Below are 21,752 nucleotides of genomic sequence, written 5' to 3' on the forward strand. Positions count from 1 at the left end.
TGCTTAATCTGTTTAGGTAATGTAAATAATTAGTGTATTGTGGTCCAATAACTGACCTATTGATGCTTTTAGGTCCATGCCCGTTCAAAATTAATCTAATAGGGATTAATTTTGTATAGTCCCCCGTTTGGGACTGCTCTTTGAATATTGTGTCTCATTTAGGATGTGAACACATATTAGCAGGATTTAATTAGTGTTTGAGAAAAGTTCGAGAGCATTTCTCCTTATTGCTCCTATGAGTATGTGGTTTATGCATACTTGGGGAGTTAAGGGGAAATGCTGTCGAATTTTTCTCAAACACTAATTAAATCCCGCTAATATGTGTTCACATATGAGACATAATATTCAAGGAGTGGGTTAAGATTGTAAACCAGCCCTAAGCCAAGAATTTGTAACAATATATGTTGATCGACCACCATGACTAATTGGAATCATTCTTTTAATTTAATTTACAGATGGATCGAAGTTGGATGTACGAATTGCGACGTGATAGTGCAGAATATTTGGCTCGCGTTGATGAGTTCATAAAATGTGCCGAGAGATATAGAGTGAAGACAAAAGATAACGACATCTTGTGTCCTTGTAGAGATTGTAGCAATTTTAAAAGATTTGGGGACTTGGAAGAAATTAGAGCTCATTTGATTTGTCGGGGATTTCAGAAAAGATATACGTGTTGGTTTATGCATGGTGAGAAAATTGGGGAATGTAGTGCTACCAATAGAAATTTTGTTTTGGAAGACAATATTGATATTAATGTAGAAGTTATTGATAATCTTGAGCTTCATTCCAACGATGATTTTGAGAATGTCGAAAATTTTGATAATGTTCTTGAATTTGATTGCAACGAGGGTGTTTGTGAGATTATTGATGAAAATGTAGAATACGATTTTACTGAAAATCTAGAGGAATGTTACGCGATGTGGAAGATGAAATTATTGATAAAAATTATAAAAAATTTCAGTATATGTCTAATAAATCCAAAAAGCCGTTATATCCCGGGTGTACCAAATTTTCGAAACTGTCAGCTGTGTTGAAATTGTTGAACTTAAAAGCAGACAATGGTTGGAGCGACAAGAGTTTCACGTCCTTATTAGAGCTTTTACGAGAAATGCTCTCAGATAACAATGAGTAACCCTGTACAATATATCAGGCGAAGAAGTTGATCTGTCCAATGGGCTTGAAGGTCGAAAAAATACATGCATGTCCGAATGACTGTGTATTGTACCATGGAGAGTACGAGGCCATGCATGTTTGTCCTAAATGCGGTGTTTCACGGTACAGACGTAAGAACCAAGACACTGACGATGGTAACGATGAAGGAAACAAGGGCCGGGCTCCGGCTAAGTCGGTGTGGTATTTTTCGATAATACCGAGATTCAAACGGTTATTTGCAAATCCCAAATATGCAAAATTATTGTGTTGGCATGAAGAAGAGCGCAAAAGGGACGGTAAACTAAGACACCCAGCTGATTCTCCTCAGTGGAGAAACATTGATAGAGATTTCACATAATTTGGTGGCGAATCAAGAAACCTTGGGCTAGGGGTGAGCACAGACGGAATGAGTCCGTTTGGAAGCATGAGCAGTCGGCATAGTACTTGGCCAGTTCTTATATGCATCTACAATCTTCCTCCTTGGTTGTGCATGAAACGCAAGTATATAATGATGTGATTACTAATACAAGGACCCAGACAACCCGAAAATGACATAGATGTATATCTCGCACCATTAATTGAGGACCTCCAACAATTGTGGAGGGATGGCGTCCGGGTGTGGGATGCGTACGGCAAAGAGCAATTTGAGTTGCGGGCCATGGTATTTTGCACCATAAATGATTTTCCCGTGTACGGAAATTTATCGAGCTATAGTACTAAAGGAGAAAAAGCATGCCCTATCTGTGAAGATGACACGCAGGTGCTGAGGTTGAAAAATTGTAAAAAGAATATTTTCATGGGGCACCGTAGGTTTCTTCCTATTAATCACCCATACCGTAAGAAGAAGAAGAAAGAATTCAACGGGAACACTGAGCTTGGAGTGGCACGTCGTCCGTTAGACGGGAAGGGTGTCTTCTTGCTGGTTAAAAACCTTAAAGTTGTTTTCGAAAAATGTGCCAAAGCACCACCGAAAAATATTTGGAAAAAGAAGTCCATATTTTGGGAGCTACCGTACTGGGAATATTTAGAAGTGAGACACTGCCTAGATGTCATGCATATTGAAAAAAATGTTTGCGACAGTCTGATTGGCACATTGTTGAATATTCCGGGGAATACTAAAGACGATATCAATGCTCGAAAAGACATGGTGGAAATGAAAATACGACCCAAGCTTGCACCGCAAGATAAAGGGAAGCAAAAGGCATACCTACCTCCCGCAATGTGCACAATGTCGAAGACCGAGAAAACAAGCTTCTATAAATGCCTTCATAGTATTAAAGTCCCATCAGGATATTCTTCGAATATTAAGAAGCTTGTGTCGATGAAGGACATGGAATTGATTGGTCCGAAACCCCACGACTGCCATGTTTTAATGACACATATGATTCTTGTTGCAATCCGGGGAATTTTACCAAAGCCCGTTCGGCAAGCCATCACGAAGCTTTGTTTTTTCTTCAATGCAATTAATTCCAAATTGATAGACCCGCTAAAATTGGACGCTCTGCAAAAAGAGGTCGTCGTTACTCTTTGCCATCTTGAGATGTATTTTTCGCCATCTTTTTTCGATGTTATGGTTCACCTTGTGATGGAAATTAAGATTTGTGGTCCCGTGTTCCTGCGGTATATGTATCCATTCGAGAGATTCATGGGTATTTTGAAAAGTTACGTAAGGAACCGACATCGGCCCGAAGGTAGCATCGTAGAGGGATATTCCACGGAAGAGGTGATTGAGTTTTGCACCAACTACATGACCGGTGTTGGTCCTATTGGCATTCCAAAATCTCGATACGAGGGAAGGCTCCAAGGAGTAGGGACTATTGGGTTGAAACCCATAGTTGCTGGTAGAGATGAACTGTTAAAGGCACATTTTATTGTACTACAGCACATGGCAGATGTCACTCCCTATATAGATGAGCACATGGCAATCCTTCGACAACAGAACTACACGAGAAGTCAGAAGTGGATTACTGACGAGCATAACCGTTGTTTCGTAGGATGGCTGAAAGAAAGAGTGAAGTCACACTCCGAAATGTCGCCCGTAAGTGAAACGGTTAGATTGCTGGGCCAAGGACCCCAAATGGTTGTTAGAACATTCCAAGGATACAAGATTAATGGATATACATTTTACACTAAATTACAAAGTGATAAGAGCACCATGCAAAATAGTGGGGTGACGTTGGTGGCGACGTCTCAAGAATTCAGTAGATCAGGGGATGCCCAGTCTATAATGGCATCAAAGTCATATTACGGTGTTATTGAAGAAATTTGGGAGCTCTTTTACAATGCTCACCTCAGCATTCCCTTGTTTCGGTGTCAATGGGTCGAAGACCGTGGTGTTAAAGTTGATAACGACGGGTTCACACTGGTTGATTTTAACAAAGTCGGATATGTTGATGATCCGTTCATACTCGCTAAGCAAGCAACTCAAGTCTTTTATGTCACTGACCCGAGTGATGCTAGGTGGAGCATCGTCTTACCCGGAAAAAGAAGGATTGTTGGGATAGAAAACGTAATCGACGAAGAAGAGTACGACCAGTTCGATGAGATACCTCCATTTTGTGCCGATGTGCAAGCTGAGATAGCAACAACTACTGAAGAACAAGACGAAGCAAATTACATGAGATCTGACCACAGTGAAGTACTATGGGAAAATGTTCAAACAGTGGAAAAAAAGAGAAAAAGGAAAAAAAAATCCAATTTATAATATTTATTCCTTTTAACCGTGAAAAATTTCATATTTCTATTCCAGAAAAAAAAAACAATGTATAATATTTATTTCTTTTATAATATTTCAGAGATGAAGAGCCGAACGAAGAGTCAGACCATAAGAGTCAGAGATGAAAAAAAAATTTTGTATCAGCCAGAAGATCCATCTATGTATTAATGACTCGAATAGAAAAGCAGAGTTTATTTGCAGTACTGATGAGAGCTTTGGATGACTGTAAACCGATAACATTTTACTATGTTTTTGTATTTTACATTTTTTTTGTTTATATTTATTCCATTTAAATATAAATTTTATGAATATAGATATCTGATTATTTATAATTCATATTAGTTTACTTAAATATTAATATAAAATGGTAATATAAATATAAATAGTAATGTAGATATCTGATTATTTAGGATTCGCGCCCACAATTTCGCGTCTGCTTTAAGATCTGTACACGCGAATCTTAAAGCAAAACTGACGGTGAGAGAACCCATCGAACACAAAAGTGGGCCGATGGCCATCGGACAGCCCCCTCTTCCTTTAAGAAAAGTCGTTTTGATCGTCTTTTCGAATTCCGTGAAACTGTTGAAACCTGTAATTAAAAAAAGGAGTCCTACACGGGAATTTAACAAATGTCCGTTTAGCTATGTTATTATTTTTTATTTATTAATATTATTTTAATGACCCCAAGCTTTTCTACACGGACATTTAACTAAATGTCCGTGTAGCTCTCTTTTTTATGTATTTCTTTTTTTGCATATTTTAAATGTTTAAAAACATTTCTACCCAGATATTTAGCTAAATGTTCGTTTAAATTTTGCATTTATTCTTAAGTTTTTACATTTATTATTTAAACTGGAAAAGGAAACGACGCTCCAAACTCAATATATTTGCGATCAAATAAAGAGAAATACACTTCTTATATACAAAATGGCTGCGAACAATGAAGAACCAGTGGCGGAAGCGAACAAAAAAGAACCAGCACCTGTATACGGATGTTTCCCGAAAAGCTGGCCGTGGCCACCCCTGTCAAAGCCAAGGCGGAGCCCTAGGGGCCATCCTGATCCAAAGCCCTACATCCGTAGGGCCAAGCGTCAGCAAGCTCTTGTTCCATTCTAGCCTTCATTATTTTTTACTCTTTATTAATTAGTTTTTACTGTTTATTAGTTTTTCCAGTTTTTTGTTAAGTCTGTATTATCTTTTACTTTGTGTTATGTGGGAACTTTTATAATTGTTTAATATGATTTTGTATGATCTGTTGTTCAATATTATGATTTTGTATCATTGTTTAAATGTAGTGTTTTTTTTTCAGTTTACCTATTAAATGCGGAATTTAAGTATAAAAAAATAAAGGCAACTTATTATTTATGTAAGTACCAAAAAAATCTGTGTAGAAAGGTATTCCACGCGGAGTTTTAATTAAAAATCCGTGTAGAAAGGTTTTCCACACGGACTTTTAATTAAAAATATGTGTAGAAAGGTATTCCACGCGGACTTTTAATTAAAAATCCGTGTAGAAAGGTATTCCAACACGGACTTTTAATTAAAAATCCGTGTAGAAAGGTATTCCACACGGACTTTTAACTAAACATTGTGTATACAGGTTTTTAATTTCCTAAAAAAATTTCTATTTTATAATTAAATATAACATCATTTTGTACTGCTAAGTTATATCTATAAATTAATTATTTACATAGCATTATTTGTTTAACAAAAAAGAAAAATTTATATAAAACAAAATTGATTAAATTGAGAACAAAATTTATATTACATCAAAAAGGATCATAGCTAATACGTCCTATATCATCAATTCATCATACACAAAAAACTGATTAAACAAAATACGGAAGAAGAAAACAGAAAAAAGCTAGCTAAATTAATAAAAGATGCCTTCATAAAGGCCCTGGCGTGATGACCCCGGCCTCCTTCTAATCCAGGGGCTCTTTGGCCTGGTCCAGCGATCGCCTCTCCTCATGTACGGCTTTGGTGGTGGGTGCCCCCTTGGGCTTCGGCGTGGCACATTTGAAGGCGGCCACGGCCATGTTCTCCTGTAGTTGGGAGGAGGCATGAGATAGCCGGGAGGGACTTCGAAACCGGGAGGGAGTTTGAAATTAACATCAACCTCTTTGGGCGGGACGTAGCCGGAGGGCAATGACCACACGTCTTCTTGCACATTTGAAGGGTGAGCACTGCCGGCCGGAGGGACTTCGGAGGGGACTTCGGCCATTTCTACTTGCAAATAAAATTTATATAAATATCTTGATCGAACTAGTTTTATACTTTTATATAGAATTTTGAAGAGCCGTTTCGTCTTCTCATAATTTTAAATTAATAAAGATTTGCACACGGACGTTTAATGAAATATCCGTGCAGACATTCTTTATCATTTCTAAACGGTTTTTTACTTAAACATCCGTGTAGAAAGTTAAAAGATTTGCTATTTAAACTGAAAATGTGTTTTTTTAAATAATTATCTAATGGAAGTCGGAACGACGTATCTTCAAACTCTGAAATTTTATTATTTATAAATATTTGAGTTTAGATGCAAAGCTTAAAAATATAAAAAAACATAAAAAGATGTCTTTATATTTCGAACTTCCCAAGGCGCGCATTTTTTTCCGCGTATGTATAGAATTTCTACACGGATTATTAATGAAATGACCGTCTAGAAATGTTTTCCTTCACGGATGTTTAATTAAATATCCGTGTAGAAATGGTTTGCGTGAAATAAAATGCGCGCTGGGTCGGCCTGGTCACTTTCTTTTGAAAATCCCTTCGTCTCCTCTAAACCCTAAACCCACGCGTCTCCTCCTCTCTCTTTCCGTGGTTCCTCTCTCTTGGTGCTGCCACTATTGGTGTTTCGCTCTCTGTTTCCACTCTCTGTTGCTCTCCTCTCATCTTGCCTGAACCTCTAAGCTCCTCTCGCTCGCTCGGTAGATTGTAGAAAGAACGATGATACATTCAGGTGAGGATAATGTAGATATGACGTCAGGTTTTTTAGATATGATGGAAGGAGGGAGTGCCCTGCCGATGGAAGGAGAGAATGTAGCTGTGATGGAAGAAGAGGTCTCGCAGGCTCGGCCTGAAAAAAGGAAAAGAGGTCCGACAATGTGCAAGAAGATCACTGAGCAGAAGGAAATATTGTCAATCGAATTCCGGAAGAACGGCTGTGCGAAGGGTGAAAATCAGGCAAAGTACTCAAATTTTTGCGCCGCCACGGTGAAGAAAAATGCATCTATCCTGGTTGAGCGCTGGGATAAGTTTGATAAAAAGAAGGACAAGGACCAATGGTGGAACATTGTGAAGGTAAATTACCTAACAATTCTATTTTTTTTTTTTAGTAGATGAACTTACATGCAGTAGTTTCGTTGTCAATCAGGACCAGTGGAACATCGTGGACGACCCAAAAGACAAGATAAAGGGAGTGACTTTGAAGATAATGAATGAAGCTTGGAAGAAATTCAAGAGCACGTTGAAAACAGATTTCATGGATCAAGGGAAAGATCTGTTGCCAGTGTATCATTGGCTGACACAAGAGGTGTGGGAGGAGTTCCAAGCTTTGAAGAAAACAGAAGAATTCAAGGTATGTAAATTTAGGTAACTCATTAGTTTTTGTTCTTTCTCAATCTGTACTCATCTTCCTTAAGTAATGGATTTACTTGATGTTCGAAGAAAAAAAGTGAGAAGGGCAGGAAGATCGCCAAAATGAACAAGTACCCGCACAAATTAGGGTCGGGTGGTTACGAGGGTAAGTCGAAAGAATGGGCAAAAGTTCTTTCGCAAAACAAAGATTCTGACTCACCCGTGGTTAAGATCCAAAATCCTAGGGGCCAAGATTGGCTCATGGGAAGATCTGAGGTAACCGTTGACGGGCGGATAGTACTCCCAAAAGATGTGGAGCCCGTTGCTCATAAAATGGTAAGAGCCTTTTGTTATAACTTTGTGTCATTCAAACAAAATCATAACTCTGTGTACATTACTTAGTGTTTTGTTATAACCAATTTTTTAATTAACAGTTGGAGGTGGAGGAGGAGGTCAATTCTGGTGCCCGGACTGTCGCAAGACAAGAAGATTCCTTGTCCTTAGCGCTCCCGAATCCAGAACACACCGGTCGAGTTAGGGGCAGAGGGGCCTACACGGGCTGGAAGGAGGAATTCAAAGGAGCAAAACCCCGGAGAAGACCTCGTGCCAAGGTCAACAAAGACGAGATGGAATCAAGGTTGGCGCAGGTGCGCCAGGAGGTACGCGAGCAGCTTACAATGGAGTACACCCAGAAGCTGGCTGAGCTGGAATCAAGGATGGTGAACCAAATGCACCAAATTAGGCAGCCATCTGAGGATCAACCTCCCGTTTCTCCGGGAGTTCGACGAAGTAGTCAGGCATCCGGGACCGAAGTGCTAGGCGGCTTGGACAATCTAAAGGTAAGCACTACTTGTTCATAATCGAAAGGTATTGTTGATTCTCGCGGTTAATTTGCTAGACAATATTATTTCATTCTAAAGACAACTAATTGCTGATAATTATTGCAGGAGGCCACAGCATGTGACCTCGTCATGTATTTCGGTACTACTCCTCTGACCATTGCTAAGGGCATTGTATATCCTCCTGCAGCCGGTGATCAGTTGAGGCCCAACTATCTCCACGTAGCGGTTGAGAAGATCACGCAGGATTGGGCTGTGAGAATACCTCTTCCTGTCCCTGTCGATGAAATGGTGGTACTTGATGATGCCCGCTATTGGATAGTCCAATGGCCGAAATATCAAATTATTTTGGACAATGTACGTAATCTCCAAATACAATAGGATATCTTATTCAAATCATTCTTTTCAAATACTTGAAAAAGACATATACAAAATTTGATACAGACATGAAGAGGTGAAACAATCAATGAGGATGAAGCGTTGTCACCGGTACGGGACATTGAATTAGCCTTGGTGTCTGTTGCGCCAGAAGTGCCTGATACGCCAGTATATGCGCCAATAGATGCGCCAGTGGATGCGCCACTATACCGTACAGGGCTCACAGCAGAAGAGGTTAGCTGTTTGCCTGGTCAGTTGCAGACTCTCCACGCCCACTTGATCAAGACACCCAAGGACATGATGGTTGTTACCTTCAGTGTCCCCCCGGTATGTTTCTACATGATGGCAGGGAGGTCGTGCTGCCTTTCACAGAATTCAACAACTTTCTACAGGCCGCCTCATCAAGCGATAAATGGCTCGATGTGGGAGTCATCACCGTTTTCCTCATGTTAGTGACCAATCAATTATTTATATCATGTGTATAGAACTCAAATATATACTCTAATGTAAAATGATGATTTTTCAGGTTCCTAGTCCAGAAATGCCGTGAGACCGCATCGAAAGGTAAGGTGAACTTGTGTGCACTTTTGGACCCCGGCAGAATTAATGGAATGATGTTGGAATGGTATGAGGATGATTGTGTCAACTACTTGCGTAAAGCGATGCATCATGCTCGTGGGGATCAAAAGAAATTTCTTCTCCTGCCATACCACCAAAGGTAGGTTACTTGTAACCCTTATTAATTGTTTATATTTTCAGTTAAAGAATTACACAATGAACCATAGCAAACAATTGTGTCACTATTACATGCTGAAATATATATGTCACTAATTTTATGCTAAAGTACTACAATTCTTCTCCCCCCACAGCTCCCACTGGTGTTTGTTGGTGATTGTGCCACTTGAAAATACGATTTATGTCATGGATTCAAGCCGGCCCGACAAATCCATCACCACTCAGCAGTCCAAAAGAGTCATGCATGTTATAATTAAGTAAGTTATCTAAATATCACTTGGTTTGATTTTTTTTTATAATTGTGGAATTGCTAATTACAGTCACTCAATTTTGTAAGGGCTTTTCGGCAATATGTTCAAGAGGGTGGAGTGCAAAGCACGGGTAAGAGCAAAAATAAAATGAATGGGAAGTGGATGGAGGTGAGCGCACTATAATTTTATAATTTCATATTTTTTGGTTCAAAAATTTATTGTCATTCTGACATAGGCTGCTGAATGTAAATTTCAGTGCCCGCAACAGATTGGCGGTTGGGAATGCGGTTATTACACGATGATTTTTATGTTTCACTTTGTTGAGAGCCTACAATTCAAATGGCCAGCATATCCGGTATGTAATTCATATGTTTTGCCTTGACTTGTCCATACAATTAATATTGATTTCCTCTAAACTTGTTTTATTAGTTGCATTGTTATAATTGCAATAATTTATTTCTATAAAGCAAAACAGAGATGTAGTTGCCATATTTTTGTAACTTGCATGTTTTGAATTTTTTGTAGTATTCATCAGAGTCAAAGAGTTACTCCAAGGAGCAGTTAGATCACTTTAGATGTATGTGGACAGATTTTTTTATAAAATAATTTTGTAAACCAGAATATGGATTTGTATGATCTTTGTATAATTTAGTGTACATGAATTTTGTATTAATTTTTGATATAATTTGGAAATTTCCAAAATTTAGGGGTTTTGGTATTCTTATTTTGGAAATTCTCTGTTCTGGAATTGATCTGATTTTAAATGACTGGCAAAACTGGAGGCTAGCCAAAAAAAAAGCAAAAATTAAAAAAAAAACAGTAGTTCAATTATACACGGACATTTTAAAAATTATCCGTGTAGAAAGGTTTTTCCACATTAAAAAAATAAAGAAGAAAATTAATACATAAAATTAAATATTAAAAAAATATTAAAAAATAAGAGAGCTACACGGATATTTAATTATATATCCGTGTAGAAAGGTTTTTTCAAATTAAAAAAATAAAGAAGAAAATTAATACATAAAATTAAATATTAAAAAAATATTAAAAAATAAGAGAGCTACACGGATATTTAATTATATATCCGTGTAGAAAGGTTTTTCCACATTAAAAAAATAAAGAAGAAAATTAATACATAAAATTATATATTAAAAAAATATTAAAAAATAAGAGAGCTACACGGACATGTAATTATATATCCGTGTAGAAAGGTTTTTTCACATTAAAAAATATTAAAAAATAAGAGAGCTAGACGGATATCTAGATAAATAACCGTGTAGAAATCTAATTGTACACGGCTTTTTATGTAATAATCCGTGAAGCTCGGTTATGGAGAGCGCCAGTGTCAAGGATTTGTAAACGGCTGTGTATGTAATAATCCGTGTAGCTATCAGTAATTGTACGCGGTAAATATCCGTATGTATATATGCAAGGATTTCTACACCGTGACAGCCCACGCGGCGGAAAATCCGTGTAGTTCGCTTGTTTATGTCCGTGTACAATGACCATTTCTGTAGTAGTGATGTGCATGAATGAATAGCAATAGTGTAGGCTATAGTAACTATTGCATGGTAAAAATAAAATATGGAATCAATCAAATCATGTGGCTTCTACATTAAACGACTCATTTAATGACCGAAAAACTATTACTTCTATCGGTCTCTAATTTTTCAACAGATGACGTTGGTGCTTAACGTCATCAGTTTTTGCCGATGGCATATATATTTGCATTTTCTATTGGGGTGATATGCATCGGTTCAAAATCCGATGGCAGAACGCGATTACAACCGATATAAAAAAAAATTCTTGTAGTAGTGTGTCAGATGACTTCCTTTTTTTAATGAATATAACACGTACTTCAGGTTATGCCACGTGAACAGACCTTAATACATCACGATTGAAGCCATGATATACATCATTTGCACCCCTTCAGAACATGACATGTAACATGTCACGGTATAGTACGTACAGAAACACATACTTACGTGACCGTCTGACCGTCATATATAGTCGTGTTCGCTTAGAAACATGACACACTATCAGTACGCCGAGTTTATCTTAGCGGCACAAACAACACGTCACGCGACACGGATCAAATGAACAGAGCTGCGGGGCACGCATATCACATTAATTACAGCGAGTGAATAGACTGAAACAACATACAAACTGAAAAGTGAAAACGAAAATCGAACTTCACTTTTGCGATATATATATTCTATTATGAAAACGTAAAGTCCAATGTTTGTATAATTAATGATTCGAAATTTATTTAAAAATTAATAAAAATAATTAAACTAATAATAGTACCCTGGAAGGCTCCAGTTCTGATCCTATTGGAGATGATCAATGTCAGCAACAAGACTATCCAAGACAGTGATTTAATTAGCAAATATCGTAGAAAGTTATTGTAACAAACAACTAATTAATGAGGTAGTTAGAACTCTAGTTAGTTGAGCCTAACTATAGTTAGTGATGTAATTATCATTCTCTATAAATGGAGATCATTGTACTCTGTGTAAAAGGTTAATCAAGAACTACAAACTATTCTTGCATTCAGAAAATTTCCTCTTTCTAGCTTCTGTTTCATAAACATCTCATAACTATTTTCTTTTCCGAAAATCTTCACAACCTGTCATAAGAAGAAATCGAAGTCTTAACATTTAAATAACTAAAAATACTAAAATTATTTTCTAGTCAACTATACTATCTTTCTTATCTCAACATGTCATAAATATTCACATTACATAATTTTTTTTATTTTAATCAATATCACATCATATGAAAATTAATAATATTTTTTATCTCAATAATAATTTTGATCATGATATATTAATAACCTTTTTACCTTAGCGGTGGCTTGAGTTTACCATTTTTCCCGTAATTAATTACACGAATTATTTTTTATTATTTTAATCACGTGACGCCAATTCATGTAAAATTAATATCTTTTTTTATCTCAATTGTAATTTTGATCATGACAAATTAATAAAAATTTTACCTCAGTGGTTGTTTGAATGGACCATTTTCCCTGCAATTGCACGAATTAATTTCATGCTAAAGGCACGATGAAGTTCCTTGTACAATTTTATGCAAAGAGGTACAGTCTCTTTACTCCTTTGTTGTTGCCTTATGGCTAGATCCAGTTAAAATGCCCCATAAATGTAAAAGAAAAATAAATCATATCCTTCATGGTTTTGGCTATTTGGGTCGGCTAGTTGAGATCTCACTTTCAGCAATTAAACTTACTGTTGGCTCCCGGCTTATTTAAGAAGTGAAGGAGAGAGCACAATGGCGCTCACTACTACTGGAAACAAGGGAGGAGACGAAGAGATGGGGGTTTTGGGACTGGAGAGTGTGGTTGCTGAGGCAAGAACAACTTTTGAAAGTGGTAAAACAAGAGGCTTTGATTGGAGACAATCTCAACTTAAATCTCTACTCAGGCTTCTTAAAGAGAGAGAGGATGACATGTGTAAGGTTTTGAAGGATGATTTGGGTAAACACCGTGTCGAGGCCTTCAGAGATGAGGTACTTGTTTTATTAATAGGAAACCCAAAATGAGGTATAATTTTTTATTTTAAATTTGAAATGTTTTCTTATTAGGTTGGAGCTCTGGTCAAGTCAACAGAAAATGCGCTTCTGTATTTGAAGAAATGGATGACACCTGAGAGAGTGAGAATTCGTTTTTCCTTAATTTATTTTTTTATTTTTTATGTTCATCAGAGGAATTTAATGAAGAAATTGAAATTTGATATGTAGGTGAGTTTGCCGCTTGTTTTATTTCCAACTGTTGCTGAGATTGTACCGGAGCCGCTGGGTGTTGTTCTTGTTTTCTCCTGCTGGAATTTTCCATTAGGTAATATTTTTTATATTCTACTAAAATTAATAGGGACCCCATTAAAAGGGAAAACATAATTTTTGTTGTTGTTGTTAGAAACACTCTCATGTCATCGATTTTTTTTTCTATTATCTTTTCTTTGTCCTTTTTTTTTATTCCATGAATCTACTGCTAATATCACAAGGGTTAGACCAATGTGCAAATTTAATCAAGAAAACAAATTCTTAGTTAACATCTCTCATCTATTCTGCACAAAAGAAAAATGTTATTCAAGGAAGCAACATGATGCCACTGGTCTTAATAAATGAAAGCAGAGTGGCTAGGCCGCTATAAATTTAAAAGAGCCCTTTGGAGTAGGTAACTGATAACTACGGGTGTCAATGGCACTCTTTTATCTGGTTATCCGATCCGTACATATTCAATAAAATAGATATGGATAAGATTTTTTTTTGTAAACTTATTGGGTATGGGTAAAAACAAATTTCTGTTATCAAAACGAGTAAGGATACGGATAAAACCTATTTCATACTCGTTATCCGATAGGGTAATTATATAAATATATATAGAGAGAGAGAGAGAGAGAGAGAGTTGGGCTACGGTGAGTTGCGAAGTAAAATGACTATTTTACTTCACGCTCATATTTTGCAATTTTGAAGTTCAAAATGTCAATCCGAACCGCTCAACATGATCTCCATATTGAAATGTGCTTGGAGACCAAATTTTATATTTTTTGGAATTTTTTTACTATTTATTAAGCCACTTTGAAAATCGCCGATCCAGCGGTCCAGAAATTTTTACTGTTTTTACTGTTCACCCGGATTTTCAGATTTTCAAAGTGGCTTAATAAATAGTAAAAAAATTCTAAAAAATGTAAAATTTAGTTTCCAATCATATTTTATTATATATTAAACATCTAACAGTTTGAATCGGCTATTTGAACTTTGAAAATGAAAATATTGCGTAAAGTAAAAACATGTTTTACTTCGCAACTCACCGTAGCCTTACTCTATATATATAGAGAGAGAGTGGCTAATATCAAAATGTTTGCACCACGCCTCCTGTGCAACCAAGTCATTTTTCAATTTTTAAAGTCCAAATGATCGATCCGAACCATTAGATGTGTTCTCCATATTAAAATGTGTTTGGAGACCAAATTTTACATTTTTTGAAAAAATTTTACTATTTATTAAGCCACTTTGAAAATCGCTGATCCAACGGTGGCTTAACCAAACAGTAAAATCAGAAGCTACCATTGGATCAACGATTTTCAAAGTAGCTTAATAAATAGTAAAAAAATTCCAAAAATGTAAAATTTGGTCTCCAAGCACATTTTAATATGGAGAACACATTTAACGGTTCGGATCGATCATTTGGACTTTAAAAATCAGAAAATGACTTGGTTGCACGGGAGGCGTGGTGCAAACGTTTTGATATTAGCCACTCTCTCTCTCTCTCTCTGTATATATATATATATATAGAGGTTGGCTAAGATCAAAGTGGTAGTTCCTGAGGTTTGGTGCTACCAATTTGTTTTTCAATTTTCAAAGTTCAAAATGTCAATCCGAACCGTTCATCTTGTTCTCCATATTAATATGTGCTTGGAGACCAAATTTTACATTTTTCTGAATTTTTTTGCTATTTATTAAGCCACTTCGAAAATCGCTGATCCAACGGTGGCTTCTAATTTTAATGTTTTGTTAAGCCACCATTGGATCAGCGGTTTTCAAAGTGGCTTAATAAATAGTAAAAAAATTCAGAAAATGTAAAATTTGGTCTCCAAGCACATTTTAATATAGAGATCAACTTGAACGGCTCGGATCGATGTTTTGAAAATTGAAAATTGAAAAACGAATTGGTAGCACCAAACCTCAGGAACTACCACTTTGATCTTAGCCAACCTCTATATATATATATATATATAATATCTTAATGAGCATTGAATTATTATCCATCTCCAACAGTCCAACTGGCAACTACTCTTGATCTTGAAAAACAAAATTTATTAAATTTTCTAACTTGAATAATTGATCATTTATATAACTGTGTTAAACATAATTCACCATTAAAGCACTTGAACAATTGACCATCTTGCTTTTATTTGCACGCTTGATTTTTTTTTAATTAAAGAACAGAGATATTTGTGTTTTGATAAAAAAAAATTAGTTGGAATTAATTTTCATATTAGTAATGTGATTATATATGTGACAAATAAATATATCTTAGTATTTTATTTAATAAATAATAAAAATAATTATTATACAAGTATTAACCGTTATTTACCCGCTACTGTTTCGTTATCCGACAACTACAACGGGTAAGGATAGGGTACGGGTAGGGCAATTTGTAACGGGTAAGGATAGGATACGAGTAAGGATAATTTGTAACGGGTACGGATATGAACATGTTTTCACTCGACCCTTACCGTACCTGTTGACACCCGTACTGATAACTTACTCCGTGCTCTTTTTACAATTTTTTATTTTTAGAAATAAGAAAAAAAATCAAACTATCAAAAACAATTTTTTTTTACTTGCTAAATGTAAGGGACCGAACTAATAATAACACCGATTTTCACAATTTACCACACCAACAACCACATAGTATGAAAAAATCGATGAGACCGTGGTTTGGTTCCATTGGCCTCTCTCCCAATGGATAGTAAAGGAAAAACGTGACGTGATTAGCTGTTGTGACTTGGTCACGCTGCGCCACGTCATGTGTGTGTTTTTTTTACATGACGTGATCAAAATGGTGGATAGCAGTCACGTCATGTGAATGGTCATGTCACAAGTGGTCACATCGTAACCATGCGCAACGTGATCAAACATGATGTGACCGGTGCATTTAATTTATTTTTTCAGATTTAAGTTGGTTCATTAAAAAAATCAGAAAAAAAATGCTACAAAATATAAACAAATTGCAAAAACAAATTAAACAAAGAAATAATGTTGGAAAAACTAATCACGTGACATGATTAAGTCAGTTTGTTTAATGTGACATGTCTTGCCATGGACATGACACACAATTTGTGTGTCATGTCATGTACGTGTCGTGAAAGAACTTGTAACAGCATGACTAATTAATTTGTGCGGAAGAAATAAAATCATGGAGAAGAGATGGCATGTAGGTTTCACAGCTTCTACTCGACCATATCAATTATTTTGTTCTCATTAATTTTCGATGTTTTGTGGCGAAGACACGCAACAACTTATGAAAATTATTGAGACCGTGGCAAAATTGGTTACGGATTTTAGGCCGATCAGTGTAATTAATACCGTGGAAAAATTGGTTACGAAAATTATGGCTGCTAGGCTACAACCGCATCTACAATCTATCATTGCGCAAACTCAAACTGCATTTATTAAAGGAAGGTCACTTATGGAGTCATTTCTCTCCACCAGAGAATTCCTTAATTTTTGCCACAAAAATAAACTCCCGGCGGTGATGTATAAGGTGGATTTTGAAAAAGCATTCAATACAGTCGATTGGTGTTTTCTAATGAATCTACTAATCGAGAGGGGATTTCCTCTGGGATGGGCTTCACTAGTACTAAATCTGTTGCGATCATCATCCTCAACAATCAAGGTGAATGGCGAGACGATAAGGTTTTTCAAACATAAAAGAGGGCTTCGACAAGGTGATCTCTTATCACCAATGTTATTCATTATCGTGGCAGATACTCTTCATCGTTTCCTCTGAAACATGGATGGTCTCATGCCAAACCATGTCAGGATACGGCAAGAAGTGATCTAGTATGCAGATGACATCCTTATTATCTGTGAGGTGATGACTTAAAATGAGACTACTAACTTTTAGCATATATAAAATATATACTTAGTTACTATAATGCTACTCTGTTGAATTACAAGCACATAATCCTACCGTGTAGTAGTGTCGGGTGTCGATCTACAGGGATAGATCTTAGTAGTTTAACAACGATAACACTAGTTTAGGTTCTTCGGGTTTATTTGGGTTGCGTAAATACTGATTAATTAAAATAAATAATAAAGGTACATGGTGATTTTACAGTTTACTCTGGCAAGTTAGTAGGTGGAGATGCTAATTGCTGTAAATCAAGTTTAGGGAGATCGAATAAAAACAATTTATCTTGTTTCTGATAATTTGATTTTTAATGTGAAAATAAAAACAATTTGCTCTGTTTGACTGTTTCCTGGTGGTTTTCTAATTAATTAGTGTTAATGTTAAGGGAACACATTTCCAGATACTCAATGAATCCGCATCCTCTGCATGAACGCACCGTTTGAGTTTAGCTTCAGACCATATGATCAGAATCAGGTTAATCCAGTCCGCACATGTAATGCACAAAGGCCTTTAATATTCATACGGACTTAAAACGAACGGTCCAGATCTGGACTCAAAATTTGAGTTAACTCAAAGGATACGAATTCATACTAAATCTCAAGAAACACACAGAACTCAACGTCCAGGTAAAATCCAAGTAAAAATGAATGTTGTTTTCAAACATAGTTGTGTTCTCCTTTAGAGAAAAAAAAAAATATGGTTGCTTTAAAGGGTAAAAGGAAACTTTGGAAAAGGGAAAATTGGGAACGAGTTCTGTTAAAAACATTCAATTCTTGGTATTTCTTTGGAGAAAAGAAAAAGGCTATTCAAGTTGTTATTTGTACTTTATGGTTCCCAGTTGTAATTTTATTAATTCCGTACTACATTTTTCATGGTCCAATATATAAGCTGCATGAAAATATTTACTGTGACCCTACACACTACACTGGAAACAGAATTAATGCATGTTTACTCTTAGACAGGCAAAGGAGCTGATTGCACCAGTCTGCCTTAATTGTAAATACCTATGAAAGCGAAAATACTGTGCAACTTTGTAAATAATGAACTTGTACAAAAATAATAACAAACAAAAGAAGAAAAAGAACATGCCTGCATATGCATTCTTTGATTGCAAAATTAAGACAAAACTGAAATACTGTGAAAATTATTATATATGCGCCCTTTTGGGCCTGCTAAATAAATTTAATTTGGGTTCAAGACTTATTTCTCAACCTCATTGCTTTTCTCTTTTGCAACAAAATGATATTGTACATTTTTGTACAGGACTCTCCTTGGAGCCCTTGATCGGTGCAATAGCTTCTGGAAACGCTGCTGTTTTGAAGCCATCAGATCTGGCCCCTGCAACATCTGAGTTTTTATCAGACATAATTCCAAAATATTTGGATTATGAAGCCATCAAGGTCATCCAGGGGGGCCCGCAAGTTGTCGAACAACTTTTGGATCTCAAATGGGACAAAATTTTCTTTACAGGTGCTGGATTGATTTAATACACTTCTTTAAGCTTCTGAACTGACAAAGGTAACCAGAAAACTGTTACATATATCCAGGGAGTCCCAAGGTTGGGCGTATAGTGATGACCGCAGCAGCAAAGCATCTCACACCTGTTACTCTTGAGCTAGGTGGAAAATGCCCGGCTATTTTAGATTCACTGAATAGTTCAAGAGATAAACAGGTATATATTGTTCGATCCAGTATCAGTTTTACCATGGTCTTCCCACCTAATATAAGTTGTATATTGTAATGTACAATCTGATTATCTAATTAATTATAGTTTTTAATGATGTACTATTCTTAGTTCACTGAGTTTTGTTCTCAACTAAACTTAGGTGGCCGTGGAGCGAATTGTTGGAGGAAAATGGGGAGCATGTTATGGCCAGGCCTGCATCGGGATTGACTATTTGCTTGTCGAAGAAAAATATGCACCGACTTTGGTATCTTTCTGTTGCTTTTTCCATTTTTTTTTTTAATGACACCAGTATTTTTCGTAGTAAATTTCGGAGCCATTAATTTGGATGCCAAAAATCATCACGCTGACTTCAATATTAATTGCTCGAAATTTAAATCCAAACAACTAATATGAATATTATCTTTTCTCTCTATACAAGAGAAATTTTTGAGTTTGTTTCATGCAAGATGAAGAGTTTGTACTAAAAAAAGATCAATAGTTCATAAAATAGAGGGTAAAGTCAATTTTTTTATAAGAAAGGTGGAGGTCTAGCATGTGAGAACTTACATTTGATGTCTATAAAAGACACCCATCTGGGTTTTGAACCCACTACCTCTCAGACCGAGGGTATTGTTTTTTGCCACTAGATCAAAGGCTGGTTCTTAATGATATAGTCAATTTAATAGATAAATTTTAGCTTGTTCCTTTTATGACTTTTGATCTAGTACAAAACTAACTTAAAATAATATAAAAGTTAAATGTTGAGGCATCTCTCGTGAATAAGAACAACATCAGTAGTTTGGATTCATCGTTCAAATTTTTAATTGTGAGAGATCAATGCAAAAGTAAAGTGTGGCAAATTATGGTTACCGGACTCTCCTTAATTTTATTGCATATTGTTATAATGTCTTACGAAACTACAACAAAGCTCCCCTGGGTTCAGGTATTAATAAACCGCACTTGATTAGTAGTAGATTACAGTTTATAATTAATCTACTCGTTCATTGTAGATAGAGTTACTGAAAGGAGTTCTTCAGAAATTCTTCACCAATTCGGAGCATATGACGCACATAGTTAATAAGCATCACTTCCAAAGGCTCTGTAACCTATTGCAAAATGAATCGGTTGCAGCTTCTATTGTGCATGGCGGTTCCATGAATCCTGAAAAGCTGTAAACTCTCAAGCATTATTTCTATTTTTTTATAATTATTTGCAAGACATATGACCCAAGTGGGCTTACACTTACGAGTTACGATGACACTTAACCTATAGTTAATTGAATATTGTAGTGCAAAACATGTTAGCAATATCTCAATCTATTTATCAGGTGATCTGATGTTAAGTTGTGAAACTTTGGTGCAGGTTCATTGAGCCTACAATACTTCTAAATCCACCGCTAGATGCGGAGATTATGACAGAAGAGATATTTGGTCCCTTGCTCCCAATCATTACGGTAATAAAATCATGCAATATGGTGTCTACTAACAGCTACTTCTGGTTAAACAATTTAAAATAAATTAGGCCTAAAAATATTTATGTTTTCAGCAGTTTCAAGTAGAAGAATTTGCCTATGTCAATAGAACTTCATATCGCGATCATAAATGTTGGAGCATCAACTAAGCTCTATTTTAGGCATACAACTGCTTAGCACAATTTAGTGCATTGGGAGGGAAATGAATACATACTATAAAAAGAAAGGCATATTACTTGATAACGCACCGCCTGATAGTTAATATGTAGGTAGCTGAGTGTAGTTACTGGCTTACTGCTATATGTATGATTTACGTTTCAACTATTATTTCTTAGTTTTTGGAGTAACTTTTGTTTGGCAGTTGAAGAAAATTGAAGATAGTGTAAAGTTCCTAAGAGCAATGCCAACGCCTCTCGTAATCTATGGCTTCACTCATGATGAGAAGCTGAAACGGCGAATTGTAGAGGAAACTTCCTCTGGATGTGTTGTTTTTAATGATGCAATGATACAAGTAAGACCTTTATTAGTTTTCTTCCAGATATTACAGTTCCCGGCACAAGTGTTCACTATATATTAATTCATCACTACTTGTACATTGTGTTCTCAGTACTTATGTGACACAATACCGTTTGGAGGAGTTGGCCAGAGTGGTTTTGGGCAATACCATGGCAAGTTCTCTTTTGACAACTTCAGCAATAGAAAACCTGTGGTAAAAAGAAGCTTTCTCATCGAGTTTAGTTTCAGATACCCACCATGGAATGAAAAGAAATTACAATTGATGAGGCATCTCTATCGCTATGATTACTTGGGATTCGTGCTTTGTTGGTTAGGCCTGAAGAGATGCAATTACAGATCTTGAACTGAGATATTGTGATATTGTTATCTTATAATTTGAATTTGGTTCTAATTCTTCATCTTAGGGTATGTTCTTCTGTTTTGTGTTTTGTGGATGGTAGTTCCTAGTGGTTGAGGTTCCACTAGTTGGATCTATATTCGGTGCTTTGCACTAATTTTGTATGAACTTTGTAGTTTCGCAATGAAACTGGTGGAATATTTCCACTTTTACCAAAAAAAAAAAAAAAAAAGAAATACCTCAGAGGTATCTGTGGTTATTGTATTGGATGTAACTATATTTTCAGTATTTAGTCGTCTGAACTTCTGTAAACCAAACCAAGTTGCTATATTTCGGTGGAGCTTTGTTTGAACAGTAAGTTGGTGCAAACCAGTGTTCTATACAACTCTCAGTTTTCCCTCTCTTTTTTTGTTGTTGTGCCATGGCAAGCTAAGCTATAAAGGGTAATGCTTTGA

At 36.1% G+C, this 21,752-nt stretch overlaps 3 protein-coding genes across 3 annotated transcripts; all 3 read left to right on the plus strand.

The window, feature by feature from the left end:
* Positions 1 to 455: 455 nt before the first annotated feature.
* Positions 456 to 4,984, plus strand: LOC144561985 (uncharacterized). The gene is made up of 5 exons (XM_078311096.1): positions 456 to 875; positions 1,151 to 1,448; positions 1,683 to 2,142; positions 2,233 to 3,790; positions 4,730 to 4,984. Exons 1-5 carry the CDS (start codon positions 456 to 458, stop codon positions 4,982 to 4,984), a joined length of 2,991 nt encoding a protein of 996 aa, XP_078167222.1.
* Positions 4,985 to 6,817: 1,833 nt separating this feature from the next.
* LOC144561986 (uncharacterized) lies at positions 6,818 to 9,117 on the plus strand. The gene is made up of 6 exons (XM_078311097.1): positions 6,818 to 7,171; positions 7,245 to 7,448; positions 7,538 to 7,783; positions 7,882 to 8,286; positions 8,395 to 8,643; positions 8,758 to 9,117. Exons 1-6 carry the CDS (start codon positions 6,818 to 6,820, stop codon positions 9,115 to 9,117), a joined length of 1,818 nt encoding a protein of 605 aa, XP_078167223.1.
* Positions 9,118 to 12,840: 3,723 nt separating this feature from the next.
* On the plus strand, positions 12,841 to 21,360 carry ALDH3F1 (aldehyde dehydrogenase 3F1). Its single transcript, XM_078310591.1, has 10 exons — positions 12,841 to 13,175; positions 13,251 to 13,319; positions 13,407 to 13,503; positions 18,571 to 18,777; positions 18,855 to 18,979; positions 19,134 to 19,238; positions 19,984 to 20,144; positions 20,336 to 20,426; positions 20,806 to 20,955; positions 21,052 to 21,360. The coding sequence occupies exons 1-10, from the start codon at positions 12,939 to 12,941 to the stop codon at positions 21,301 to 21,303; spliced, it is 1,494 nt and encodes a 497-aa protein (XP_078166717.1). The 5' UTR covers positions 12,841 to 12,938; the 3' UTR covers positions 21,304 to 21,360.
* The last annotated feature ends 392 nt before the right edge of the window (positions 21,361 to 21,752 follow it).

Source organism: Carex rostrata, chromosome 11 (genome assembly GCF_964058835.1).
Source record: "Carex rostrata chromosome 11, lpCarRost1.2, whole genome shotgun sequence".
Classification (NCBI taxonomy): domain Eukaryota; kingdom Viridiplantae; phylum Streptophyta; class Magnoliopsida; order Poales; family Cyperaceae; genus Carex; species Carex rostrata.